The sequence below is a fragment of the Halichoerus grypus genome, chromosome 8 (genome assembly GCF_964656455.1).
Source record: "Halichoerus grypus chromosome 8, mHalGry1.hap1.1, whole genome shotgun sequence".
Lineage (NCBI taxonomy): Eukaryota > Metazoa > Chordata > Mammalia > Carnivora > Phocidae > Halichoerus > Halichoerus grypus.
Window position 1 is genome coordinate 149,596,910 of NC_135719.1, and position 23,700 is coordinate 149,620,609.

Here is a 23,700-nt window from a genome sequence, read left to right on the forward strand (position 1 = left end):
CGCCGCGAGGCGCGTGACGCCATCGCTGGGCGCCAGGCCCGGGCCGGAAGTGCGGAGCCGCTGTCGCGGCGCCACGTGCGGAGCGTCCGGGAGTGGGACCCCGCCGCGCGTGGCGGGTGAGACTCCGCGCGGCCCCCCCGCCCTGTGCCGGCCGGGCGGGCGCACCCCCACCCCTTCCGGAGGGCGCTTACCTCTCCGCCCGGCCCCCTGGAAGCCCGTCTGGGGGGAGACTGAGGAGAGGGGGGCATTCCGCGGAATGGAGCCCGGCGTGGAGGCGATAGCACAGAGCACCGGCCGCTGCCCCGCCGGCGGCCGGCTCCTCATCTCGCACCTGGAGCGTGGGAGCCAGTCTCCTGGTCTCCTGGTCCTTGCCTGGTGGGAGATCTGGGGCCCGTCCTCTGCCATGGCCCCGCTTCAGTTTCTCCATCTGTGATTTGGGCCAGTGACTTGTGTCTTATGAGCCAGACCAAGGAGGGCTTAACATGTCAGGCCAGGGTGCAGCCAGGGACACCGCGTGGGTTCTGGGCCTCTCAGCCCCGTCCCCAGATTCCAGGTGCACCCTCCTGGCACCGTTACACGCTCATGCTGACACACTTCCTCCCAGGTCCCAGGCACCTGCCAGGTAGCAGCACCATGAGCTTCGTGGCGTATGAGGAGCTGATCAAAGAGGGTGATACGGCCATCCTGTCACTGGGCCACGGTGCGATGGTAGCGGTGCGTGTGCAGCGTGGGGCACAGACCCAGACCCGGCATGGTGTCCTGCGGCACTCAGTAGACCTCATCGGCCGCCCCTTCGGCTCCAAGGTGACCTGTGGCCGAGGGGGCTGGGTGTACGTGCTGCACCCCACGCCTGAGCTCTGGACACTGAACCTGCCACACCGCACCCAGATTCTCTACTCCACCGACATTGCTCTGCTCACCATGATGCTGGAGCTTCGGCCTGGTTCTGTGGTCTGTGAATCCGGTGAGTTCTTTGGGCTACCTCAGTTCTAATTCTGAAAAATTGACCTGAAGGTGGAGATCACACCCAACATCCAGACAGCCTCCAGCCTGCCCTTCCAGAGGACAGGCGGCATGGTTGCGCAGCCTCTCTTTTGCCGGGAGGTTTCTGGGGAGCTGAGCACAGGGAGTGAGAAGCAGCAGATCTGGTTGAGAGTTGGTGGTGCAGGACCAGCGATTCCCTCCTGAGGAGCTGGTGTTCAGTGAGAGTCCTGCCTGCCTTGGTGGGGCAGGGCCAGAGTGCCAGTCGGCTCTGGCCTAGGCGCTGACTGTCGTTCCCTACCTTTTTGCTGACAGGGCTGAGAGTTGCCCTTTCCTGGAGGGAGGCCAGGGCTGCTCTGAGGTGCTCATTGTAGGTGGGGAGACTGCCTCAAGCTCACCCTTGGCCAGCACCACTGTCACTGAGTCCAAGGCCTGAGGTCGGTCCTGGCTCTTACACACGCACACGCATACACACGGGTGCTGGGGCCGCCTGGGATGGAGATTGAAGCATACAGCCCAGCCAAGAACAGCCCAGCCCACATGCACCTAGATTTCCAGCATGTTCCTCGTGGGCTGCGTAGCGGGGCTCGAAGGTTACGATGAGTTCCCAACATCACTGCTTCCAACTTTCTGAGGACTTCAGGCCATTTGTTCCTCTCCATGTGGGCAATTGGATGGTTCCTGTTACCCAGCCAAACACTTTGAAATGGGAAGAGTCAGATGCATAACCTGGGCTGTGGGTCAGACGGTGGGCAGGGGCTGGGCAGAGGCCAACTGCTCAGCCACAGGGGACATGGGGTGCAGGTGGCGGATGGACTGCAAGGCTTCAAGACGGCGCCATCCCCTGCTCCTGTCTGTGTAGTGGGCATGCTTCTGGGCTCTGGTGTTCCCGCTCCCAGTCTAGGAACTGTGGGTCCAGCCGTGAACAAGACAGGCCGGGTTTTTGCTTCCCTGAGCAGATAGTAAGCCCAGTGTCACCAGTTCAGTGCTGTTGATTGCTGTGAGGCTGGTAAAACAGGACTACGTGTTTGAGGGTGACTCCCAGGGGTCCCTTCAGCTAGGTTGGTCAGGGAAGACCTCTGACAAGGGGACGTTCAGCTGGGAATGATGAGTTGGAGGCACTACCAAGAGCCAAGGGAGGGTGTCCCCCCAAGGGCGAGCCGTGCAAAGGCCCTGAGTAGGGGCCCAGCACGGAGGCCAGTGTGGCAGGAGCAGGCAGTGAGGTCAGGAGGAAACGGGCGCAGCTCAGAGGGCCGTCAGGGGTCTGACTCTGCTGTGTTTGAGGCAGGATGGAAGGCAGCTGGCCCGTCTGGGGGTGGTTACAAAGCCAGGAGGGAGGGCCCAGGCAGTGTGGTGGCAGGGTGGGGATGGGGGGAAGACACAAGTTCCCAGTGGGTCGAATGCGGGGTGGAGCAGGGAGTCGAGGGCACCTCTGGGGTGCCTGTCTGAGCTCTGGGTGTCGCTGACTGGGCCGGGAAAGGCTTGGCAGGGAGGGGTTTGGGATTGGAGCGGATCCAGCTTTGCCCTTGTTCATGCCGAGCGCTGGTCGGCTGTTGAGGGGAGGTGGCGTGCGTGCACTGGACACTAGTAGGAGTCGGGACATGGCTTTGGGGAGTGTTCATCAAGACTGGCACTGGAAACCGCGGGGTGAGGGGAGGTCATGGCGGGGGCGGGGACACAGCCCCGCTGGGCGCTGCCAGGTGGGAAGTCAAGCAGGGGGCGGCTGAAGGCAGCTGAGGAGTGGCCAGTGCAGTTGGAAGAGAACTGGGGGACGATGACACGGAAGACTGGAGCTGTGTGGCTGGCTGGTTGCCGTGTCACGGCACCGTGAGGCTGCGCAGAGTGAGGGCAGGGCTGCCCCACCCTCTCACCCTGTGTGGTGGAGGCAGGTGAGGGGCACGGGGGGCAGACCGACCTAAGTGGGCCAGGAGCTCGGGGGGAGGGGGCTCAGGACCAGCCACCAGGTGGAGGGTTGGGGGACAGGCCCAACCTGCTGCCCCCTCTGCTCTGTCTAGACCCTACGGGGCCTCTGGCGCTGGGATTGGGCAGGGCTTCCACTCTCCCCCCTGGGCCCACAGCAGACTCAGGAAATAAGCCCCAGGTCCTGTCCCCACCCAGGCCCAGTGCAGCCCCAGCTAACCAGACCCTGGGCAGCCGAGACCTGGCGGGCAGCTCTGGGAGTGATTGCACATGAGTAACCGGGATCGTCTGTCCCCGTGGGCCCTGTGTGGGTCTTTCCAGGATGAGGGTGGAGTTGTTTCTTGAGTGTCGCAGCGTCCTGCCTGACACCCGTCCTGTCCCGCCAGGCACCGGCAGCGGCTCCGTGTCCCACGCCATCATCCGCACCATCGCGCCCACGGGCCACCTGCACACCGTGGAGTTCCACCAGCAGCGGGCGGAGAAGGCTCGGGAGGAGTTCCAGGAGCATCGAGTGGGCCGCTGGGTGACGGTGCGCAACCAGGACGTGTGCCGCAGCGGCTTTGGTGTGAGCCACGTGGCAGATGCTGTTTTCCTGGACATCCCGTCTCCTTGGGAGGCTGTGGGCCATGCCTGGGATGCCCTCAAGGTTGAAGGTACAGTGGGGGTTCTGGTGCGGCCCTGGGGACTGAGCTCCTGGGCCCGGCCTTGGGTGTGGGTCACCTGAAGCCCAGAGGGGTCAGAAACCACCGGGCCACACAGCCTGGCTAGGCCAGGACCCCTTTTGGCCCGAAATCGGGGTGGGTCAGGCTGGCTGAGGACTCACGGGAAGTCAACCCGTGAGAGGGTGGGGTTGGGAGGAGTAAGATCTGGGGAGAAGGCGGCTCCAGCTGAGCCCCTGCTCCTTGGCCTTGCCTCGCTCGCCCCCGGACCTGGGAGATGTCTGTGTTCCCTGGGGAATGTAGCGGCTCCATGTCAGTGAGAGGGGGGACCCATGCCACGAGACATTTTAGAGGTCGGAGGTCAGCCCCTAACCCCAGCCCTTGCCAGCAGAGTCTCCCTTCCCCCCAGCCACAAGTCGGCGAACCGGCCTCTTTTAGGGAAGATGCTGGATGTGGAGGCGGGAAGGAGGCGGGAAGGTTGGCTCTTTGCCAGGGAGGCGCTGGTGAGGCCCTGGGTTTTTCCCTTTTCTGGAGAAGGAGCCAGCCCAGGCAGCCAGGGCCCCTTCCCCCCTCCCTGCTGAGCAGTGCAGCCGGGGAGGGCAGAGAGGGAGCCCAGGGTGCCCCAGGGGAAGGGCTGCCCCTCCGAAAGACAGGTGCCAAGGTGCTTCTCCAAGAGCGAGGCACTCTAGGCAACGGCTCCCAGCGGGTCCCGTTGTGTCCCTGGGCTCTGCCACGGTGGGCCCTGCTTCCCTACACCTCCATGCTTCCGGCTTTGCCCCCAGACACTGCAGGCCTGGGTACCAGTCCCACGGAGGCCGGAGCCAGCCGCCCAGCCTGGGCCAAGGGCAGGGCGTCACACTCCCAGGCCTTCCTCCTGTTGCCAAGGTTCCTTCCTGGTGGCTAGCCCCCGGGGAGCCGCGCCATCTGTTGTCTCCATCCCCCGTGTTCCTCTAAGCCCCCTCCTTGGCACTCTTGCTGTGTCTGCTCGTTCTGGTCCCAGAGGTTCCCACCTTATTTGTGGGCCTTGCATTTTCCAGTGGCCTGCCTGCTTGCTCTGTGAACCTGACCCCAGGCTCTGTCCCTCACCGGGTGGGGCCTGTTTTCCTAGCAGTATGCGTAGGGCTCGGGTCCCTTCTTGGGGATGACCCTGCATCCCTTCTGGGCTGGCTTCACACTCCTGGTCCCTTCTCCAAGCCTACACCTTCTTGAAGACCTGTCTGGGGGGTCTGTGTCCCCAGGTGTGGCTGAGGTGACCAGGCCTCGGGGCCATTTGAGGACTCGTCCGGCTATGTCCCTTTCCCGCCGAGGCTTCCCTGCTAGGACAGGGACATGGGCTGGACCCGGGCCAGGCTGAGGGACACTGCGGGTGGGCCCTGGTGGGAGGTGGCAGGAAGGGGCTGTCGGCTCCCGCCTGCACCCCGTCATCCTTGGCCGTCAGGCACTGCTCAGAGTAGGCGCCTCCTGTTCCCCAGAGTAGGTGACAGCCTCTAATTTCCTGTGACAGCAGCAGCCCCCACCGCCTGTGAAGCCCTTCCCCCACCGCCACCGCCGCCCTGGGTGGTTGGAGCTGTTCCGAGCGTAGTGTTGTGGCGGCTGCCGCCAAGGCCCCGCCCTGACCCTGACCCCATGGTTCGCCCCGGCCCCAACCTTCGGCTTCCGCGTGGAAGTGCAAGGTGGCAGTGCCGAAGTCCAGATGAAATCAGGGTCGTGGGCTCGGCCTAAGCGGTCCCTTCCACGTGGCTCCAGGGGAGCTCCTGCGCCACCGGTTCTCTGCCCACGGCCCCACCACGGTCTGGACCCACGCCTGCCGCCCGGGGGGCTGGGGGGGGCAGCCCTCGGCCACCTGGCGCCCGTGCCCCGCTGCCCTCTGACCCCGGGCCTGGCTCCCCACAGGTGGGCGCTTCTGCTCCTTCTCGCCGTGCATCGAGCAAGTGCAGCGCACCTGCCAGGCGCTGGCGGCGCGCGGCTTCTCGGAACTGAGCACCGTGGAGGTGCTCCCGCGGCTCTACAGCGTGCGCACCGTCAGCCTGCCTGCGCCCGACCTGGGGCCCGGCCCGGGGCCCGGCGCCCGCCCCTTCCGCAGCGGCACGCCCACGAAGGAGGCCGTGGGCCACACGGGCTACCTGACCTTCGCCACCAAGACCCCGGGCTAGTGGGCCTCCCGCCGGGAGCCGCAGGGAGCCCAGGGCCCGCGGAGGGGGCAGGGGTGCCGCTCAGCACAGGCCACCTTATATGGTCAGCGCACGCCTGCTGGGGCCTGTGTTTAGACAGAACATGCGGCGGGCGGGGCGGGGCGGGGCTTGGGGGCCTCTGGGGGCGGCCCGGTCCCCTCCGGGTGGGAACGTCTCCCGCCCCTCGCCCCTGTCCTGCTGCTGTCTGTTGCCACAGTCTCTGCTGTCACCGGCTCTTCTGGCTGTTGAGGCCAAGGGGTGTAGGTGGTGGGGCCCTGACCCCTTCCCAAGTAGCCCCAAACTGGCAGGGGGGTGAGGGAGCCAGGACTCGCAGGAGGAGGACCACTGGGTCTGTGGGCTAGCCCCTCTTCCCCCAGGAGCTGACGGTGCTGGGCTGGGGGAGGGAGAGGTGGGCTTGCTGGGTGGCCTGAGGCCTGAGCACCCCCCGCCATGAGGACCTTACAGGCCAAGTGGGAGTGCCCTGTACCCCCTCCCATGGGAGGGATGGGGCCCGGGCAGCCTTGCCCGTCTGCCACGCTTCTCCCGCCACTGGAAGTGCCTTCCGTGGCCCTGGTCCAGCCAGAGCCCCGGCGTGTCAGTGAGAACAGAGTGCCACTTAGCCAGGAGCCTGAGGGGGACAGTAAAGTGCCTGAGGTGACCCGGCCCAGCCCTCTCAGAGCTGTTGGAACCCCGGCTGTCCAGCCCCGGGGCTGCTTGGGTGCCCCTGCCCCTCACAGGACTGCTGGGGGCACGGGGGTGCGTCCAGGACGGAGGGCCGTACTCCGTGTCACCTGCCTGGCCCTGGTCTCCAGCTCTGGGCCGGGTGCCTGGCATCCCTGCCGGCCTCGGTTGCGTGAAGGGTCTGAGCGTCTGCCCTTGGCCTCACCTGTCCTCAAGAGCTTCTGTTTTCCATGCTGGGACAAGAGCCCCAGGGAAGTGTGCCCCGGGGGCTGGCTCCCGACCGTGCCTGGCAGAGCAATAAACACTCTTGCCGCCGCCGTGCTCCCTGGTCTCTTCGGTGCCCCCCACGCCAGTGCCCTGGCCGGGCCTCCCCCCACACCAGCGCCCTGGCCCCTGCTCCTTCCTCTCCCTGTCCCGGGGGCCCTGGACTCCAGGACAGCAGCCTGGGACATGATGGACAAAGGGGCGAGTGTGTGGCCACCCCCACTCAGCCACAGAAAGGGCCACTTGTCCTAGTGGAGGAGGAGGAGGGTCTGCGTGTGTGTGTGTGTGTGTGTGTGTGTCCATGTGTCCATCCCAGAGCACTGGACCCTCCCTTCACAGCCTGGCTTGGCCTTGCATTCATTCATAGCAGGCGCCGCCTCTTGTGCTTCCGGAAGGGCCTAGATCTCAAGAAGGACCCCCCCGCACACACAGGTCTGCCCTTCCAGACCCAGGCCACATTCAGGCCTGAGTCCTTGCAAAGGTGCCAGGTGAGGTGGGCCTACTGGAGGACTGGTCTCTTGGGGGCAGCATTACAGGGCTGGGGGGCCTCCCCTCTCCTGCCCAGGCTCCTAGCAGGACCTGAGTCCCATCAGAGTTCCTCTGCGGCCCTGGAACCACCAGCCCAGGGGTCTTATTCTCCCTCCCAGGACCTGTCCTGAGCTCTGAGCAAATGCCTAGCTTGGGGGACAGAGGAGGGACCTGTGCCTTACCCTGGCCTTGGAGAGAGGCAGGCAAGATGCCTGCCGCAGGGCATAAGCCTGCACGCTCTGCAGAGCACACGGGTGCCCATGTGTGCTCCTTCTTCCATGTGGGGCTGAGCATGGTGGCCCAGACTCCAGCCCTGGGCATCCCTGGGCCTGTGGGAGCTGGAGGATTGGGGTCAGGAGACCTGCACGCCTGCCCCTGCTCGTACACGTACCTGGCCCAGGGCAGCTCTGAAGTCCAGGGGGACCCTCCAGCCCCTCAGCTGTGCTGCCAGGCCCCACACGAGCCCCTGGGCATCAGCCTCATCCCAGGTAGCCATCCAGGCTCCATTCGACCTCAGCTTGGAGCTCCATGTGGCCCCGAGCCCCCCGGGAACTCCTGTGCACCTTTTGTAAGACCCCCTCAAATGTCTCTCTGCCGGCCACCGCCAACCTCAGGCAGGAGCATCCTGCTCCACCGTTCTCAGCCCTCACGTCTCCCGGCCTGCGATCCCAACGCTGAATAGTGCCCCAGTTTGGCAGAAGGGAAGCCAGAGTCCAGAGGCAGGGCCAGCGCCCATGGTGAGTGCATGACTGGATCAGCAGGTCAGTGACCATCACCTCCGAGAGTCAGCGGCATGGGGCTGGTCACAGGGCAAGGATTCACCCAGACACTCCAGTGACGCTCCGTTTTTCCTGGAAATTCCTGTACCCGCCCAGTCACACGTCTCACTGCCTCCACGGCTGCCCGCCTGAAGGCCTAGAGCCCCTGGAGGCCTGGAGCCCCTGAAGGCCTAGAGCCCCTGGAGGCCTAGAGCCCCTGGAGGCCTAGAGCTCCTGAAGGCCTAGAGCTCCTGGCTCACCTGCTCCCAGGGCCCCAGCCCAGGATCCTGCCCTACCGACAGGGTTAGAGTCGGCTTTGGCCTCCGTAGAGGCTGGCTCCAGCCACTTCCCCCAGGAAGTCCCCTGGGCCTTGCCCTTCTCAGCCCTGATACGTGCTTCCCCTGCCCTGGCCTGCTTCGCCCTCACCTGCCTGTGAGGGGCTCGCCTCTAGCAGGAGCCCCTGAGGTGGCGTGGTCTGGGGCCCGGGGCTGGATTTCGGACAGGCGGTGGGTGATATAATGGATGCCAGGCCCCTGGGGGCCACACCCTGTCAAGCAGTGTGACAAGGGTTGTTTGCTCCACGAAGACAGGACAGCGGGTGGACTTCCCCACACCTGCCCCCCTCACCCCTACTGTCTAGATCTGTGGCCCACCAACCTCCCTCCCCACCCCCGCCTCTGTCTTCCAAGAGATGTGGGCCCCCTGCCTCTAACCTGTTGCTGAAGGCAGGGCAGGCAGGCTATGTGGGACTCCAGGCCCAGGGAGATGATGCTATTCCTGCCCCACCCTAGCTCACTGCACAGGTGGAGAAACTGAGGCCCAGAGGAGATGAGACTCACTGGGATGCAGGCCTCTGGCTTCTGCCTGCCCACCAGGGACTCCCAGACCCTCTCCCACCCTGTGTGGTCCCCTAGGTTGTGACCACAGAGGCCAAAGGGGAGAGTTCTGCTGTAATCCTGGAAGACTCCTCAGAAGAGGTGACAGCCATGCGGGGGCTGAAAGGGCGGGTGGAAGTTGGGGGAGGCTGAGCAGGAGGCCTTACCAGGTGGGAGTGGGCAGGCCTGGGGCAGGAGACGTCAGGCAGGCCGGGAAGAGTACGATGGGAGTGCCAGCGGGGAGTTTGAGTAGGTGTGGGGGCACCTCCTCCCAGCTGGTAGCTGCCTGCCCTGTTCGCAAGGCTGCTCGAAGCACAGACTGGCCGCCCAGACACAGTGCCCCAGTCTGCCCAGAGGCAGCCTGGGGATGGCCCTGCCTCCTGGCCGGGCCTCAGGTGAGAGAATCCCCAGGGGCAGCCCTGCTGGAGGTCTTGGCCCTTGATGCCCTCAGGAGGGAGGGTGAGGGGGGGCTGCCCAATTGTGCCCAAATCTCAGAATCCTGCCCTCGCCAGCCTCACGGGGTGCTACCCCCCCGCCCAGCAAGTGCGGACCAAGCCCCTCCTGGTGCTGAGGACCCAGACATTCAGGGCAGCCCAGCCTGCCCTTGCAGGGCTCCTGGGAACCAGGCCCAGAGTGCAGGTGAGAAGTGCACGGTGGAAGCAAAGCAAGGGAAGGGGGTTAAACTCGGGGGGGGCAGGTGGAAGTTGGGGGTTGGGACAGTCGGGAAGGCCTTGCCAGCAGGTGGCCCCTGCAGTCACAGAGGGACGAGGGATTTGGACTTGAGCCGTAGCGGGGCTGCCCAGGCTCCACTCTGCCCTCCACTGGGGGGGTGCAAGCACTTAAGGGCCCAGGCTCTGAGCCTGCCTGCTTCCCGTCCTCCCTGTGGCGCCACGGTGACAAGTCACCTCCGTCCTCCTGGCAGAGAGGAGGGTGAACACAGTGCCTGCCTTGACATGGGGGTGGGGAATTGCTGCCAGAGATGAAGTATCGCACCAGCGTTTGCTCAGTCAGTCCTCACAGAACGTTTCTGATACATATATTTTTTAAGTTAAAATTTATTTTTTTGAATAATCTCTACACCCATGGTGGGGCTCGAACTCATGGCCCTGAGATCAAGATTTGTGCGCTCTCCCAACAGAGCCAGCCTGGCGCCCTAGAACGGCTCTATGATTATCATCACTAGTGGGAGCTACCGCTGCCCCCACCTCCAGGAAGCCCTCAGTCTGTTGCAGATTCCGAGGCCAGAATTTTGGGGCCGCTTCTGGGTCCATCTGAGAATGTCCTTTGCAATGTGAGGCCCTTGAATAGCTGTTTGCTTCAGGGGCGCTTGACTAGTTGATCAGGATAATGGCAGAGGCGGTTTGACGTTGAGACTTCTCTGGAAAATCCAGCTCATGCGCTCCCCGTGCTTACAGTTAAGTGTGTAATAAAACGGAACTGCGAGAACCCCAGGCTGGCCACGGGCCCACGGCTCTTCGTTGACCGCCACGGCTTTGGGGTTAGGTGCTAGCCGGCACCCAGACACGGGCCTAACAAACACCAACCCGCCCCCCCCGCCGTGCACTCCCAGGTCTGGCGGGGCGGCTCCCTGGCCTCCTCAGCCGGGCCTGTTGGCGTGCGGGGCCGGGCTGCTGTGAACTGGGCGCTGCCCGCCCTTCGCGGCTCCCCCCGGGCCCTGCCCTGCTCGCGCCCGCCCTTCTCTGTGGCGGCCTCGGGCTCAGGCGCAGGAGGGGCGAGCGGTCCCGCGGGCACCTGGGGGTGCGCGGCCTACCCTCCCGGCGGGCTGGGGAGGGAGCCCCTGCGGTGTGGGTGCGGCCGCGGCCGGGGCGAGCAGGGCGGGGCGTGGGACCGCGGGCCTCCCCGAGCCGGCCTGGGCCCCGACGGCGGGGGAGGGCATTTCAAAGTCAGGCTGCCTCCGGAACAGCCGCGTCGGCGGGAGGGAATAACTCGGCTCCCACCAGGCTGAGAATAGCTCGGAATTGGGTCACCCTCACCGAGAGCTCCGGTCACAGCCTCCAGCCTCTGACAGTAATCAGCTTTCTCCCTGACATCTGTCCCTTCAAAGGGGGACAGGCTGGGTGGGGGCACATTTTTAGAAGAAGCAGAGGGGCCGGGGTGGGGAGGAGAATCTGTGAACGGGTTGGCCCTGCACCCCCTCCCCGCCAGGCAAGGCCACCCCTAGCCCCCTTGGCCACCAGCCAGCACAGGTGGATGAGGGAGTTCTGCTCTCTGGCCCACCTTGCCCTTTATCTCCTGAGCCCCCTTCTGACTCCCTCTGGGGCCCTCCTTCCTTCTGTGGTGGATAAAGGCGGCAGTGGGGAGGATTCTGGGGGCTCCTGTGTCTCCAAGCCCTCAGGCCCTTTGCCCTGAATCCCCCTGCTCCCCTCCCCGTCCTCCCCACACTCCCACAAAGCCTCTGTGTGCACCACCACCAAGCACTTGGCACACATGGACCCTCTGAGTCTCAGTCCCCAGGTCCCTCCCAGCCTGTCCCCAACAGCCGAGCGTGGGTCTGAGGTCCGGGCACCCCAACGAGAGACAGAAATCACTGTGTCCTGGGGCAGGGTGTAGACAGGAATCTCTGGACTCAAAACAGGCATTTTGAAGGGAGTAAGAGATGCTTGAGTGGCCTTAACTTTGACAGGACCTGAAGACCAGGCACCCCTCCCTGACTTGCGGTCTCTGTAGCAAGGTCAGATGTGTCCTCCCCCACAAGGCAGGCTTCCGTCCACTCTGCTGGCCAGGCACTCTGCAAACCCACAAGGCAGTTCTCATGTTCCCCGTGGCAGAGCCGGCCCTAACCTTTGGCCACAGGTGTGTCCAGGAACCATCCGAGGGGCCCGGTGCAAATGCACGTTCCCGGCCCCACCCCAGACCTACAGAATTTGGAACCTGGGGGTGGAGGTGCAGGGGTCTCTGCCAGAGGGCCGTGGTGTCTCTCCAACTGTTCTTCCATCTTTTATTTCTTAAAACGAGCAAACTGAACACATCTTGAGCGTAAGCAGCTCAGCCAACTCCATGGAAGCTTCCAGACCATCAACCTCCCTCTCCAAGGCCATGCTGTTGTCAGTTAGAGCTTAATTTTGCCTCAGCCTGGCTGGAATGTTTGTGTCAAGTCCCCAAATCCTTCTCCTGAGATGACTGTCTCCGGAGGCTCCCAGTGCTCGAGCCAGGGGTGGCGGGGGAGGCCGCTGGGCGACGCTGCACGCGCACCTCGAACAAACCAAATAGCTCGTTTCACAAAATGAGACATTTGGGAAATGGGAAGCCTGAGTGGCTATTGCGCGGGTTGAAGGAACGAGCACTTTTTTAGGTGTGTTAATGATACTGTGGAAGGGGAAAGAGGCTAAAACCGGCCTCACGGTACCGGGTGAGGGGAGAGAGCGAGCCCGGGGACTCCTTGGACCTGGAAGGCTGCGCATTTTCTCGGCTTTTGCGTTTCCCAGACACTTTCCATGATCCCTTCTTTTAAAGGAAAAATGCCCCAGGCTGCTTCAGCCATTTGTTTGCTCTGGACTCTCCAGCAGCATCCCTGACCCTGAGGGTGCTCAGACTCAGTACGCTCAACCTCCCCTCCCAGGGCCACCAGCTCCTCTTGTCAGGGCCCTGGTGCTTCTCTACGGTCTTCAGTGTAGGGAAGGGGTGGGGAGTGGCGGGCAGCGGGCTGGTCCCCGGCAAGGCGACAGTGAGCCATCCATTCTCTGCCCTTCGTGGCACGGATCTGGCGGCCACAGACCCAGAGGTGGGTTTGCTGTGGTGGAGGCTGGGCCTGCAGAGTGGCCCCAGCGTGGAGCGTGGGGGAAGGGCAGGGAGCTGGGGGCAGCAGGGCCCCTCGCTTCCTGCCCCAGAGAAGGCTCCGTCCCACACCCTGGAGGTGGCGCCTGTCCTGGCCTCTCCGGCTCCAGATGACCACCCTGTCTCCACCTTCTAGCCCTGTACCCTCTGCCCCTGTCCGACTGCTGCTAACAGGTCTGACCGTGTCCCCCAGAAAATGGCTCAGAAATCCATTTCATCGCAGTGTAATTGGCACCCAGGCAGCTGTCCTGACCCAGGAGCCCCGTGGGACCCCATGCCCCTTCCCCGTCCCTGTCCCCCCGCCAGCCCCAGCAGCCTCTCGTGGCTCTCCCTACTGTCATCACATCTGCGAGAAAAGCAGACCTAAGTGGGACTGAAGCAGGGAAGGAGGCGAGGTGTGCACCCGGGACTGGTCTCAGGCAGAGCCGGGAGCCAGCACGTGGCAGGGAGCAGCGCCCCGGCCTCCTGAGCCAGGTGCTGGACACAGAGGCCGGGAGGGCCCCGAGCTGCTAGATACCCAAGAGGCCTGTGGAGACTCGGGGCGCGTAGGAATGCGGGCAGCGGGCTGTGGGGTGGGGGCGGCAGGGGTGACTGAGGCGTGTTGCTAGGATACAGGCACAATGGACATTCCAGGCACTAGGCAATGGGGCAGGAGCTGTTTCCCAGGGAGGGGTGGGGACTGGAGGCCTGGGCCACCCCCAGCCCCCAGCCCTGCTGCCCCCCCCAACTTGAGGGTGCAGCGGCTGCCTGGCCCATTGGGGTAGAGTGCAGCCTCTTCCCAGTGCCGGGCCCCCTCCTGGCACCCTCCGTGACCCAGGCCCACTAGCTGGGCTCCTGCAACTTGGGGTGACCCAGCCCTCCCTGCCTGCGGCCTTCTCCTGGCCTCTGCCTCCTCTGATCATGCTTCCTGGCTGGTCCCCCGGAGGCCAGATGCAGGGACTTCAGGCAGCCCTGGGCAGACCTTAGAGGTTTTGGTGGGACCCCAGTCCTCTGCCATCTGCTTTTTGTCCCCGGCCCTGGGGCTTGGCACCCCCACCTCGAGTCTGGCCAGGGCTGGCTCTGCTCGCAGCCACGTCTGGCAGGGCCGAGGGCCCCCAGCGGCTGTCCCCAGTGTGCAGCCCGGCCTCTGTTTGTCTGGGACAAGCAGAGGGCTTTTGTTTTGCTCTCTTCAGGCTCCACTTCCTCCCTCCGCGGAGAGACTACTAAGGAGCTCTGAGCCCAAGTACCACCAGCTGGCGGGGGAGGGGGAGGGGGGCGGCTCAGCAGGCTAGGGAGGGAGGTCCACGTGTCCACGTGTCCGGCCTTCCACCCTGCAGTCCTTACTGAACTCCTAGGTCAGGCCACCAGACCTTTGCCCACGCAACTCCCCGCCCCCCACTCAGCGCCTTCTGCCCCTTGGGGCCCCTCCACCAGGGTTCCCCCATCTCTCACAGCCAGGCCACCAGACCCTCTCACCCCACCACACTCCTGTGCGCGTGCGTGCGCATGCACACACACACACACACACACAGCAAATACACGCACGGGCCAGGCATCATGGGATCCGGGGAGAAGCTGGATTCAGTGGCGGGGTGCAAGGAGCATTGCCTCGAGCCTCCCCCCATGACCAAGGCCCCCCCAGGCCAGGGGCCTAGCTGCCTGCCCCTCTCTCAGGGCTGCCTCCTAACACCTCAAGCTCCCTCACCTTCCTGCACCCCCCGCCCCTGAAGCCTGCTTGCCTGCCTGCTGGGGGGGGCACGCCTAGATAACCCCCACCAGCCCGAGCCCCCCACAGCTGCCCCAGGCCCAGCATGGCGTTTGGGGTGAGGTCTGCGCCTCACCCGGTGCTGTCACTCCCCGGGAGCCAAGCCAGGGGACGGCCCCTCCCCCACGCCATCCACTTTCCTAGGAGGAAGGCCAGGCCTGGCCTAGGCTGAGCTGGGGCCCCTTGGGGTCTCTTTTAGGCTGAGAGCTCGGGACAAAGAGGCAGCTGCTGGCAGGGTGGGGTGGGGGGGCCACGGCCTTTGTGCGCGTCCGGCCCCTCCTGGTGACCTCACTGCCGGCCAGAGAAGGGCCCTTTCTTCCCAAAGGCGGCCGTTGGGAATCCGCCTGGGGACAAAGCCGCTGCCTGGCCGGGAACAAGTGAGTGGACGGCCCCCCTCATGGCATAAATTAGGGGGCCTGAGGTGGAGGAGGGGAGGGCAGCTGCAGCGGGCACCCGGGGCGGGGCACACCCATTCGCGTGTGCAAACGCACAGACGGACACCCCCAGCCCCCACTCACACACCGGTGCGCGAGGGCTGCCCCCTCCAAGCCTCGTTCGCTCATCCCTGCCGTGGTGGGCGCGCTGGCCCGGGGACACAGAGAGCAGCTGCTGGATGAAGGAGTGAGGATGTCTGCTGGGCGGGGACTCCGGTCCCCAGGGGGAGCTGGGACACACAGGGCACAGGGCTGGGGCCGAGCCTGCACGTGCACCCCCAGGGCCGCCCCTCGGCCTTCCAGCTCACCAGGCGAGGTCAGGAAAACATTGGGTTTTAGAGCAGTGCTGCTGTAAGACACCCACCCCCTGTGGGGCCAAGGGCTTCCTGTCCGCAGGGCCCCTGCTGCTCCACAAAGTATCCTCACGGCCTTATTGGCCCTCAGCCCTCCCTGCCCGGGGCACGGCCCCCGCCCCAAAGATGACTGCTGGGTGAGACCTGCGGGCCGGGGTGGGGCAGGGGCAGGGTGGCCACCGACAGCGGGCCACGTGGCCGCCACAGGGCTCAGCCGGCACGGGTCACCCCGTCCCTCCGGCTGCCCCACGAGTGCATCAGGTCTCCTCCGGCGGCTTGCTCAGCCTCCCTGGGCGTTGGAAACACTTGTCCCCGTCCCCACAGCTCCAGGCCAGGCAGGCTTCCTGCCGGTGGAGGCAGTGGGTATGGAGCTGGCCCTGGACGGTCAGCTTGGGCCCCCGAGGCAGGTACAGGAGCTGTCAGGCCGGGGGGGGGGGGTCCTCCCTCAAAGAATGGCAGCCCTCCCCCCTGCCCCGCCTGCCGTGAGTGGGGTCTGGCCCGATGTCCTGATGACGGACGCTGAGAAGCTGTCTGAGCCGGTGGAGGGACCTGGCCCTCCTGTGGGTCCTGTCCCGTGAGGGGACGTATGCGCAGCTCAGAGCTCTGTCCGCAGTGCTCGCGGCTGCCCCCTCCCACACTGGGGGTCGGGATCCAGAGAACTTTGCATCTCGCTGGCACCGCAGCACCAAGGAGAGCCCTGAGATTTCTGGGGGGCTCCAAAGGTCTTTAGCAACCCCTGAGGCCACCAGGACACAGGGAGGGGACTTGTGTGGCTGAGCACCTCCTGGGTGCTGGACATTTCTGCACCCCATCTCTCCCCTCCATGCAACAGGAGACAATACCCACAGGCCGGGCCCAGCACCCATGGGTGGGTGGCAGGCCAGGAGGGGCCAAGGCTACTAGGGCAGGGAGCCCCCAAAGGCCAGAGTGTGCAGCCCCCCCCCGCCATGCCTGAAAGCCCTGCACCCTCTCCTGGAGCAGCGTGCCGGCGCGCCGCGGGGGCGGGGGGGTAAGTAGGCCAGCGCTTTGTGCCGTTACCATGGTGCTGTAGCGGCTGCCTCCTGGGCCCTTCCCGGGACACCGCCAGCCGCCGCCGGGGCTCCCTCTCCAGCCCGCCCGGCCCCAGTCAGGCGCTGCTCCCAGTCTCCGAGCCCCGCCCCCCAGGCCCCTGGCCGACCCACCGTCTGCCGGGGGCCGCGGCAGAATGTGTCTGTCCCACCGTGTCACACACAGCACGGCGCACACGTGCACGCACATGCACTGCCACCCGAGGCTGCCGAGCCACGGCACTGGAGTCCCCCAGAGCTTCACGGCCACCCCGCTCCGGCGAAGTGTGGGCAAGATGTCCGTCATCAGGACATCGGGCCAGACCCCACTCACGGCAGGCGGGGCAGGGGGGAGGGCTGCCATTCTTTGAGGGAGGACCCCCCCCCCCGGCCTGACAGCTACTGTACCTGCCTCGGGGACCCAAGCTGACCGTCCAGGGCCAGCTCCATACCCACTGCCTCCACCGGCAGGAAGCCTGCCTGGCCTGGAGCTGTGGGGACGGGGACAAGTGTTTCCAACGCCCAGGGAGGCTGAGCAAGCCGCCGGAGGAGACCTGATGCACTCGTGGGGCAGCCGGAGGGACGGGGTGACCCGTGCCGGCTGAGCCCTGTGGCGGCCACGTGGCCCGCTGTCGGTGGCCACCCTGCCCCTGCCCCACCCCGGCCCGCAGGTCTCACCCAGCAGTCATCTTTGGGGCGGGGGCCGTGCCCCGGGCAGGGAGGGCTGAGGGCCAATAAGGCCGTGAGGATACTTTGTGGAGCAGCAGGGGCCCTGCGGACAGGAAGCCCTTGGGCCCCACAGGGGGTGGGGAGGAGAAGAGGGGGCCCTGCTGGCCTAGGACTTAGGGGACACACTGGTCTAAAGGGAGGACGTGAGTGGCACTGAGTTCAGATGAAGTCCACCTCCGGGACACACTGGGACCTGCTGGGCTCCTTCCCACACGACGGCTGCTGCCACCCCAGGGCTCTACGTGGGCCGCCTTCACAGACAGTGGCCCAGAGACTCACTGATGGGTAGCCGCCTTGGCCAAGGCCTCGGGCTATCTCCGGGGCCAGGGGAGCACAGAGAGGCCCTGGGGCCCTGGGCAGCCCGACCTGACTCCCATTGTCAGCTGATGTCGAAGGGTGGAGTCTGGGCATCGGGGGAGGGAGCCAGGGTCCCTGAACCTGTGCAGGACCCCACTGAGGGTGGGCAGGGACAGAGGCCCGGCTGGGGGCAGGGCAGGGCGGTGGCTGCTGAGAGGCCCCAGAAAGCTTCCTTGGGCAGGGGCCTGGTGAGGGGTGGCAGAGGGGGGCTTCATGGAGGGGCAGGTGGATGGGCTGGAGCCAGGGCGCTGGGGCAGGGCAGGAGTCAGTGGACGTCAGGGGAGGAGGCGGGAAGAGGGCCTTCCTTGCTCCTGGGGCAGAACTAATGGCAAGGAGGCTTCCCTTGTGCTGAGGTCACGGCCACGGTTGAGGCCACACTGGAGGCCAGGAGTTAAGGTTCCCCCACCCCCCAGCTGTACCGTGGCTCCAGGGGAGCAAATGAGGCTGCTGGGGCTGGTGCCATCACCCCCCACCCCCTGCCCCTCCCTTCCCCGGCTGCTGTGGGCGGCACAAAACCAGCCTCCAGAGGTCTGCTTGCTTGGTGACAGGTGACCTTTGCGTGCTTCACCATCACTTGTGCTGTCCTGCTTGCCCCTGACCCCACAGTGCAGCGTGGGGGCCCTGTCAGCCTGGGGACAGCCCTGGGAGGCCTGCTGGGGGAAACTGAGGCCCAGAGAAGAACAGAGGATGACAGGGCTCCTTAGGCCACAAAAGCACAAGGGGGAGGCCCAGGAAGGGTGAGGACCAGCCTTCCGTTCTCACAGCAGCCCTTCCTGACCCTGAGGGTCCAGACCCCAGCCCAGGCACACCCATGTGCTTCTTCCTTCTTTTCAGCTTTCCTTGACTTTCTCCATCCTGCTGCCCTAGAGCCCCAGACACGAGCTGTAGTGGGGCCTGAGGACAGAGGAGGGGGCGGAGATTACCCAGCTGCCAGGGGGGGTCTGTCCAAGGCCAGAGCACCACAGAGCCCCAGGGGGCCAGCACATGGGGCTGGGGTCAGGAAGGTCGAGCTGGAGTTACCCAGGATGGGGGACCAGCCTGCGGGGAGACGTGGACAGATAGGCAGCGTGGGCTCCCCTCCTGCCAGGCGGTGGGGGCTCCACCCTGACGGTGTGGGGCCACGTAGGGCCTGAGGCGGTCCGCCAGACCCCAACTCCGAGGGGCGCGTCAGAAGCTGCGAGAACCACAGGGCTCCGCGCGGACTTCCCGCCGTGGTACATGGTCGTGGCGTTGACGGGTCACGGAGCCCCCACGGGCAACCAACTGGGGGCAGAAGCCGCGGCCACCTGTCCACCAGCGCGAGGGCAGGTGCGCTCGGCGGGGACCCAGGAGCGACAGCTGCGCGGCCGGGCGGCTGCTCGCTTTCCGCTGCTCCCTCCACCCTGGGAGGCCCTGGGTTCCGGAGGCCGGGTCGCGGGCGCCGCCTGGCGGCCACTATCGCAACCACTATACACGACCAGTTCGTGAGACCTCCAAGGTCAAGGGGGCCCCCGTGCCAAGCAGGTGCGGGAGCAGGGAGGGCCGGACTGTGCGGAGGGCCCGGGGCTTGGAGGGGATGGGGGTGGGCGAGGGTTTGGTTGGGTCCTCCTTCTCTAGAGATCTCACCGGGAGGGGTGCCCTGGGGCTCCCTCCGAAGCCTGCCGCCGCTCAGGCCTAGCGTCTGGAGAGACACCCATGGGATGAGTCACTGTGGCAGGCTTGGAGCTGCGGTGGGTTGGGCCTAGGGGAAAGCGCGCCGTCCCAGAGGGCCCCCTGTATTGCTGTATCATACCTGGCGCTCTCTTCTTGGGGATTTTCTGATCCGGAGGCAATCCTGCTGCCCAAGGCGCCCACAGCTCCCCCCACAGCCAACAAGGCGCCCTGGGGTCCTGCCCTGCAGACTTTCACCTGACCTCCCACCCGCAGCACCTCAGGGCCTTTGCCTGGGCGGTAGGTCCGCCTGCACACTCTCCCCCAGATCCTGTATGACCCCTGCTCTCAGGGCTGCCCCAATAGCCACGTTGGTCCCAGGACACCTTCCTTTCTTTTGAAAGCCCGGGCGGGGGGGGGGGTTGGGGGGGGGAGCGGGCAGCTGGGTGTCCCAGGAAAGTAAGGCGTCCGGAGCCAGGAGCTGAGGGCGGCTGGGAGTGCCCTGGGCCTGCCTCAGCCGGCCTGCAGGGAGGGAAGCGTGAGGAGGCCGGCGAGGGTGCCCACGCGAGACCTCAGGGTGAGGGCCGGCTGACGGCGCCTCGCTGCCCCAGGCCCAAGGGATGCGCTGACCCCTGTGGCCGCTGCATCTTTGCACCTTTAATAACCAGCTCCTTTTGTTTGTGAGCTGGACCCGGCGAGTTCTCCACTTGCCTGCCCGAGTGACTCTGTCCCCACGCTGAGGGGCGGCTCAGGCAGGCCAGACCCCGGGAGCCCCCACCCCTGGGGCCGCCCTCACTGCCCCACCCCAAATCCTCTCCCTGGGTCCCTCACTCCGCCTGCTACTCTTACGGCGCCCTCCCCCCGGGCCCCCTGCCCTGGTCCCATTGCGCCCAGTCCAGCGCCCACCCCTGCCACCAGTGGGGGGGCGGGTAGCGCTCAGCAAATCACCCAGTCCTGAAAGACCCAGCGGCTCCCGCGGCTCCCTGGGGGCCTGCCATCCAGCGGCTCCGTCCCCGTTCCGCCCCTGCTCCCTGCCCAGCTCCGCCAGGCCCTCAGGTATGCCTGGCACCGGGCTCTGGGCCTCCATCCCTGCCGCTCCCTCACCTGGGAGGCCTTCCCAGCCTGAGGGGCTTCGTGTCAAAGGTGTGCCCCTCGAGGGGCGTTCTCTGACTCCCCCACCAGGGGCACACGTGCGGGGCACACACTCGCCCTGCCCCTGACCTGTGTGCTCCATGACCCTTGTCTGCCTTCTCCCCGGACACGGGGACACTCCTGGGGCTGGGGCTGCCGACCCCCTGGGTCCCCAGGACAGGGGCCCATGGAAGTGCGCTGCACGAATGCAGGAGGCCATCCCTGACTCAGGACATCATCCCGTCCCCCCGCTCTTCTGCCAGCCCCGGTGGTGCTGTTTCCAGTCATTCACTCACTTGACAAACATTTATTTGGTTGGGCCAGGTGATGTTCTAGGGACTGACGATACTGCCAGGAGGAAACCAGTTTCGTGATCTCAGGGTCAGTGTGGAGACAAGGGTGACCGGCCAGGTGTTGTGGCTTCAGGCTGAGGGATTCTCCACTGGGCCCGCCAGGCTGGACCGCCACTGGGCTCCTGGCAGGTGGCACGTGCAGTCAGTTCCCGCTGCCCCTGGGGGTTTGCTGGGCTCAGTCTGCAGCCTGGGGTGGCTACTGGCCACTCAGCGGTCCGACCGGACGTGCCAAGGATCAGGGACAGCAGCCCAGGAGCCGATCCTTTCTGCAGGGCCGGCCACCAGGGGTTCGCAGGGCTGCCTGTGACCAGGCATGAGATGGGAGCAATTCCATTCTTTGCCCTCCCCAGGAAAACAGAGCAACCCAGGATGGTGAGAGAGAAGGGTGGCCTGCACCCAGACCTCAGGGGTCCTGGCAGGACCCTCCATGCCCGTTTCCACCCCGTGAGCTCTGGTGCAGTGCCCCTCTTGGCAGAAGGTTCCTGCCTCTGCCTGACACACTGGGCCTTGGGCACCTTGCTGTCCAGCCCCCGACCTGGCCAGGAAGATGACATGACCAAGGAGGCCACAGTGTGCTCCCCCCGGGGGGGGCTCCCCCATATGACGGCTGCCTGTGTCCCTTCGGCTCCTCACCTGGCTAGGTGCACAGCTGAGGGCAGTTGGTCAGAGGCAGGGCTGGCGATACACCAGCCTGGCTGGGCCTTTCACCACACGGGCCTTGGTCTGGGGCACTCTTGACTCTGCCCAGGGGGATGAGGTGGCTATAGGGCGAGTTCCTGACCATGACACCAGAATCCCAGCTTCAGGTGCAGTAGACCATAGTTCTTTGAATCCTGATGAGCAGAAAAGCAGCTGGTTTTATTTTTATTTAAGATTTTATTTTATTTTTTTTAAGTGTTAAGTAGGTTCCATGCTCAACATGGGGCTCAAACTCATGACTCTGAGAACAAGAGTTGCATCCTCTACCGACCGAGCCCACCAGGCATCCCAAGGCAGCTGATTTTGAACACTTCATGGAGCTATCTGAAATCTGAGACTTTCCATTCATGTATTCAGCAAGTTCTTGAATATGTATTATGCAGCAGGAGCTGAGAACACTACTTCCCAAGAAGAGTTCATTGAAAGGACATGGTGAGTCTGGAAGGCAGTGTGGGGTGGCCTGGTGAGGGGTGACAAGTGAGCCAGAGGCCAGGGAGCTGTGGGAGGAAGGGCAGGTGTAGAGGCCATGCCCGCAGTCTGGCCAGGTAGGAAGGTGATGGGACCACTCAGCTCTGTGTCCCAGGCCCCTGGAGGACTGGGACGGCGACACTCATGTCAGCATGAAGGCTGGCTGTGTTCGCTTGGGAAACAGGCTACAGGGAAATGGCTCAAGAGTTTAAAGATTTTATTTTGAGAAAGCACGTGAGCAGGGCGAGGGGCAGAGGGAGAGAGAGGGAGTCTCAAGCAGACTCCGTGCTGAGCGCAGACCCAGACGAGGGGCTCAATCCCATGACCCTGAGATCATGACTTGAGATGAAACCAAGGGTCAGATGCTCAACCGACTAGGCCACCCAAGCACCCCCAAAATGGCTCGAGTTTATTGTATAAATGAAATGTTGTGACCACGGAGTGAAGACAAGATGTGGAGGCAGGCAGTGCTCCTCAAATTGGGAGCCACGGACTCCTGGCAGCTCAGGAAGGTGTACGGATCCAAAGAGGAGAAATATTAACTTCATTTTGAGGATAAGTAGGAAGGAGGTATTTTTCCAGTTATAATTCACAATGAAGAGACATGAGGACAGAGTAAGACGCTGGTTTAAGACAGTATTTCTTATGAAGTTTTCCCACTAAAGGGGTGGCAGGGCGGGGGACGGGGCTCCTGGCTGGCTCAGTCGGTAGAGCAAGCCACTCTTGATCTCGGGGTTGTTGTTTGAACCCCATGTTGGGTATAGAGATTACTTAAAAATAAAATCTTAGAAAAAGGGGAGGGGTGCCTGGGTGGCTCAGTCATTGAGCGTCTGCCTTCGGCTCAGGTCATGATCCCAGGGTCCTGGGTTTGAGCCACGCATTGGGCTCCCTGCTCAGCAGGGAGTCTGCTTCTCCCTCTCACACTCTTCCTTCTTGTGTTCCCTCTCTCTGTCAAATAAATAAAATCTTAAAAAAAAAAAAAAGAAACAGGGTTTATTGACATTTGGAGCCCAATGTGGTGTGCATTAGCTAGCGTCCGCCTCAACCTTTGGTGCTAAGGGCCCATGTTGCGGAAAGGTGCTGAAGCTCAGCAGAAGAGCTGAAATTTTGGGCCCCAGCCTGAGCTCTCAACTGCTGGGCCTGAGTTCTCAGCTGCTCCCCCAGGTGGGCCATCATGAGCTCCTGGGCTGTGCACAGTGTGCTCAGAAGCCCTGCAGGTAGGACCTGCCCTCCAGGTAAACTGGGGCAGGAGTTCTGCTGAGTTGGCGCTGTCCCGGATAGTGTCTGCCTTTCCTATGTGCCCTGTGACCCAGGGCATTTCCTTGGGCAAGTGATCACCTGAAGGTCTGAATCATCTATGAAACAGAATACTAAACCTACCTTGGAACACTTCTGAGAATTAAGTGTGTGTATAACATGCTTCACACAGGGCCTGGCGCATTGGTTCAGTCAGTCAGAGATGGTTTGGAAAATGAAGCATTTACATTACAGCAGATGTGGGGGCACCTGGGTGGCTCAGGCGGCTAAGTGTCCGACTCTTGATCTCAGCTCAGGTCTTCACTGAGCTTGGCGGAGAGTCTGCTTGGAAGATTCTCCCTCTGCCCCTACCCCACCTCGCTCTCTCTCTCAAATCAATCAATCACAGCAGAAGCCCCCATCCGACACACCTTGACCACCTGGGTAACCTCAGAGTTGCATCCAAGGGCCCAATCTGGGGCTTGCTTGCACTCCAGCTGGTGCATTTGCATGCCAGGGCCTCACCCCAGCCCCCTCCGGGGTTCCTCCTGTCCAGTGCCGTTAGGGACCCCTGAGCCCCCTCCCTCAGCCTCCCTGGCCCATGACATCCCCTGGCCTCACCAGTGCACACTAAGCACCCTCCCAGCTCCTGATGCCCAGGCATTGATGCCAGAGACATCTGGAGCGCCCAGCACAGCATGTCCTCTACCACCTTAACCAGACTGTGGTTTCTTTGGGGCCACATGGTGTGATGGATATTTTCCGACCATTAGCACAGCCATGAGGCATGCAGTAGGAGCTTGACAACACTGGTTCTAATGTCCACAAGGAATCAAAGCCTAATGTGGTATACAGTGCATCTCTGTGTGGCAGAGGATTTATTAAAAAA

At 64.1% G+C, this 23,700-nt stretch overlaps 1 protein-coding gene across 4 annotated transcripts in view; it reads left to right on the top strand.

The window, feature by feature from the left end:
• The window catches only part of TRMT61A (tRNA methyltransferase 61A), a 26,696-nt gene continuing 2,996 nt past the window's right edge, over positions 1–23,700 (top strand). For 2 of the 4 annotated variants that reach the window (XM_078054279.1, XM_078054280.1), the window contains exons 1-3: positions 124–964; positions 3,288–3,554; positions 21,304–21,539. In XM_078054279.1, the coding sequence (XP_077910405.1) occupies positions 457–964; positions 3,288–3,554; positions 21,304–21,500 (972 nt within the window). In that variant the 5' untranslated portion in view covers positions 124–456 and the 3' untranslated portion in view covers positions 21,501–21,539. The other 2 variants (XM_036101671.2, XM_036101670.2) reach the window with 2 other exon arrangements.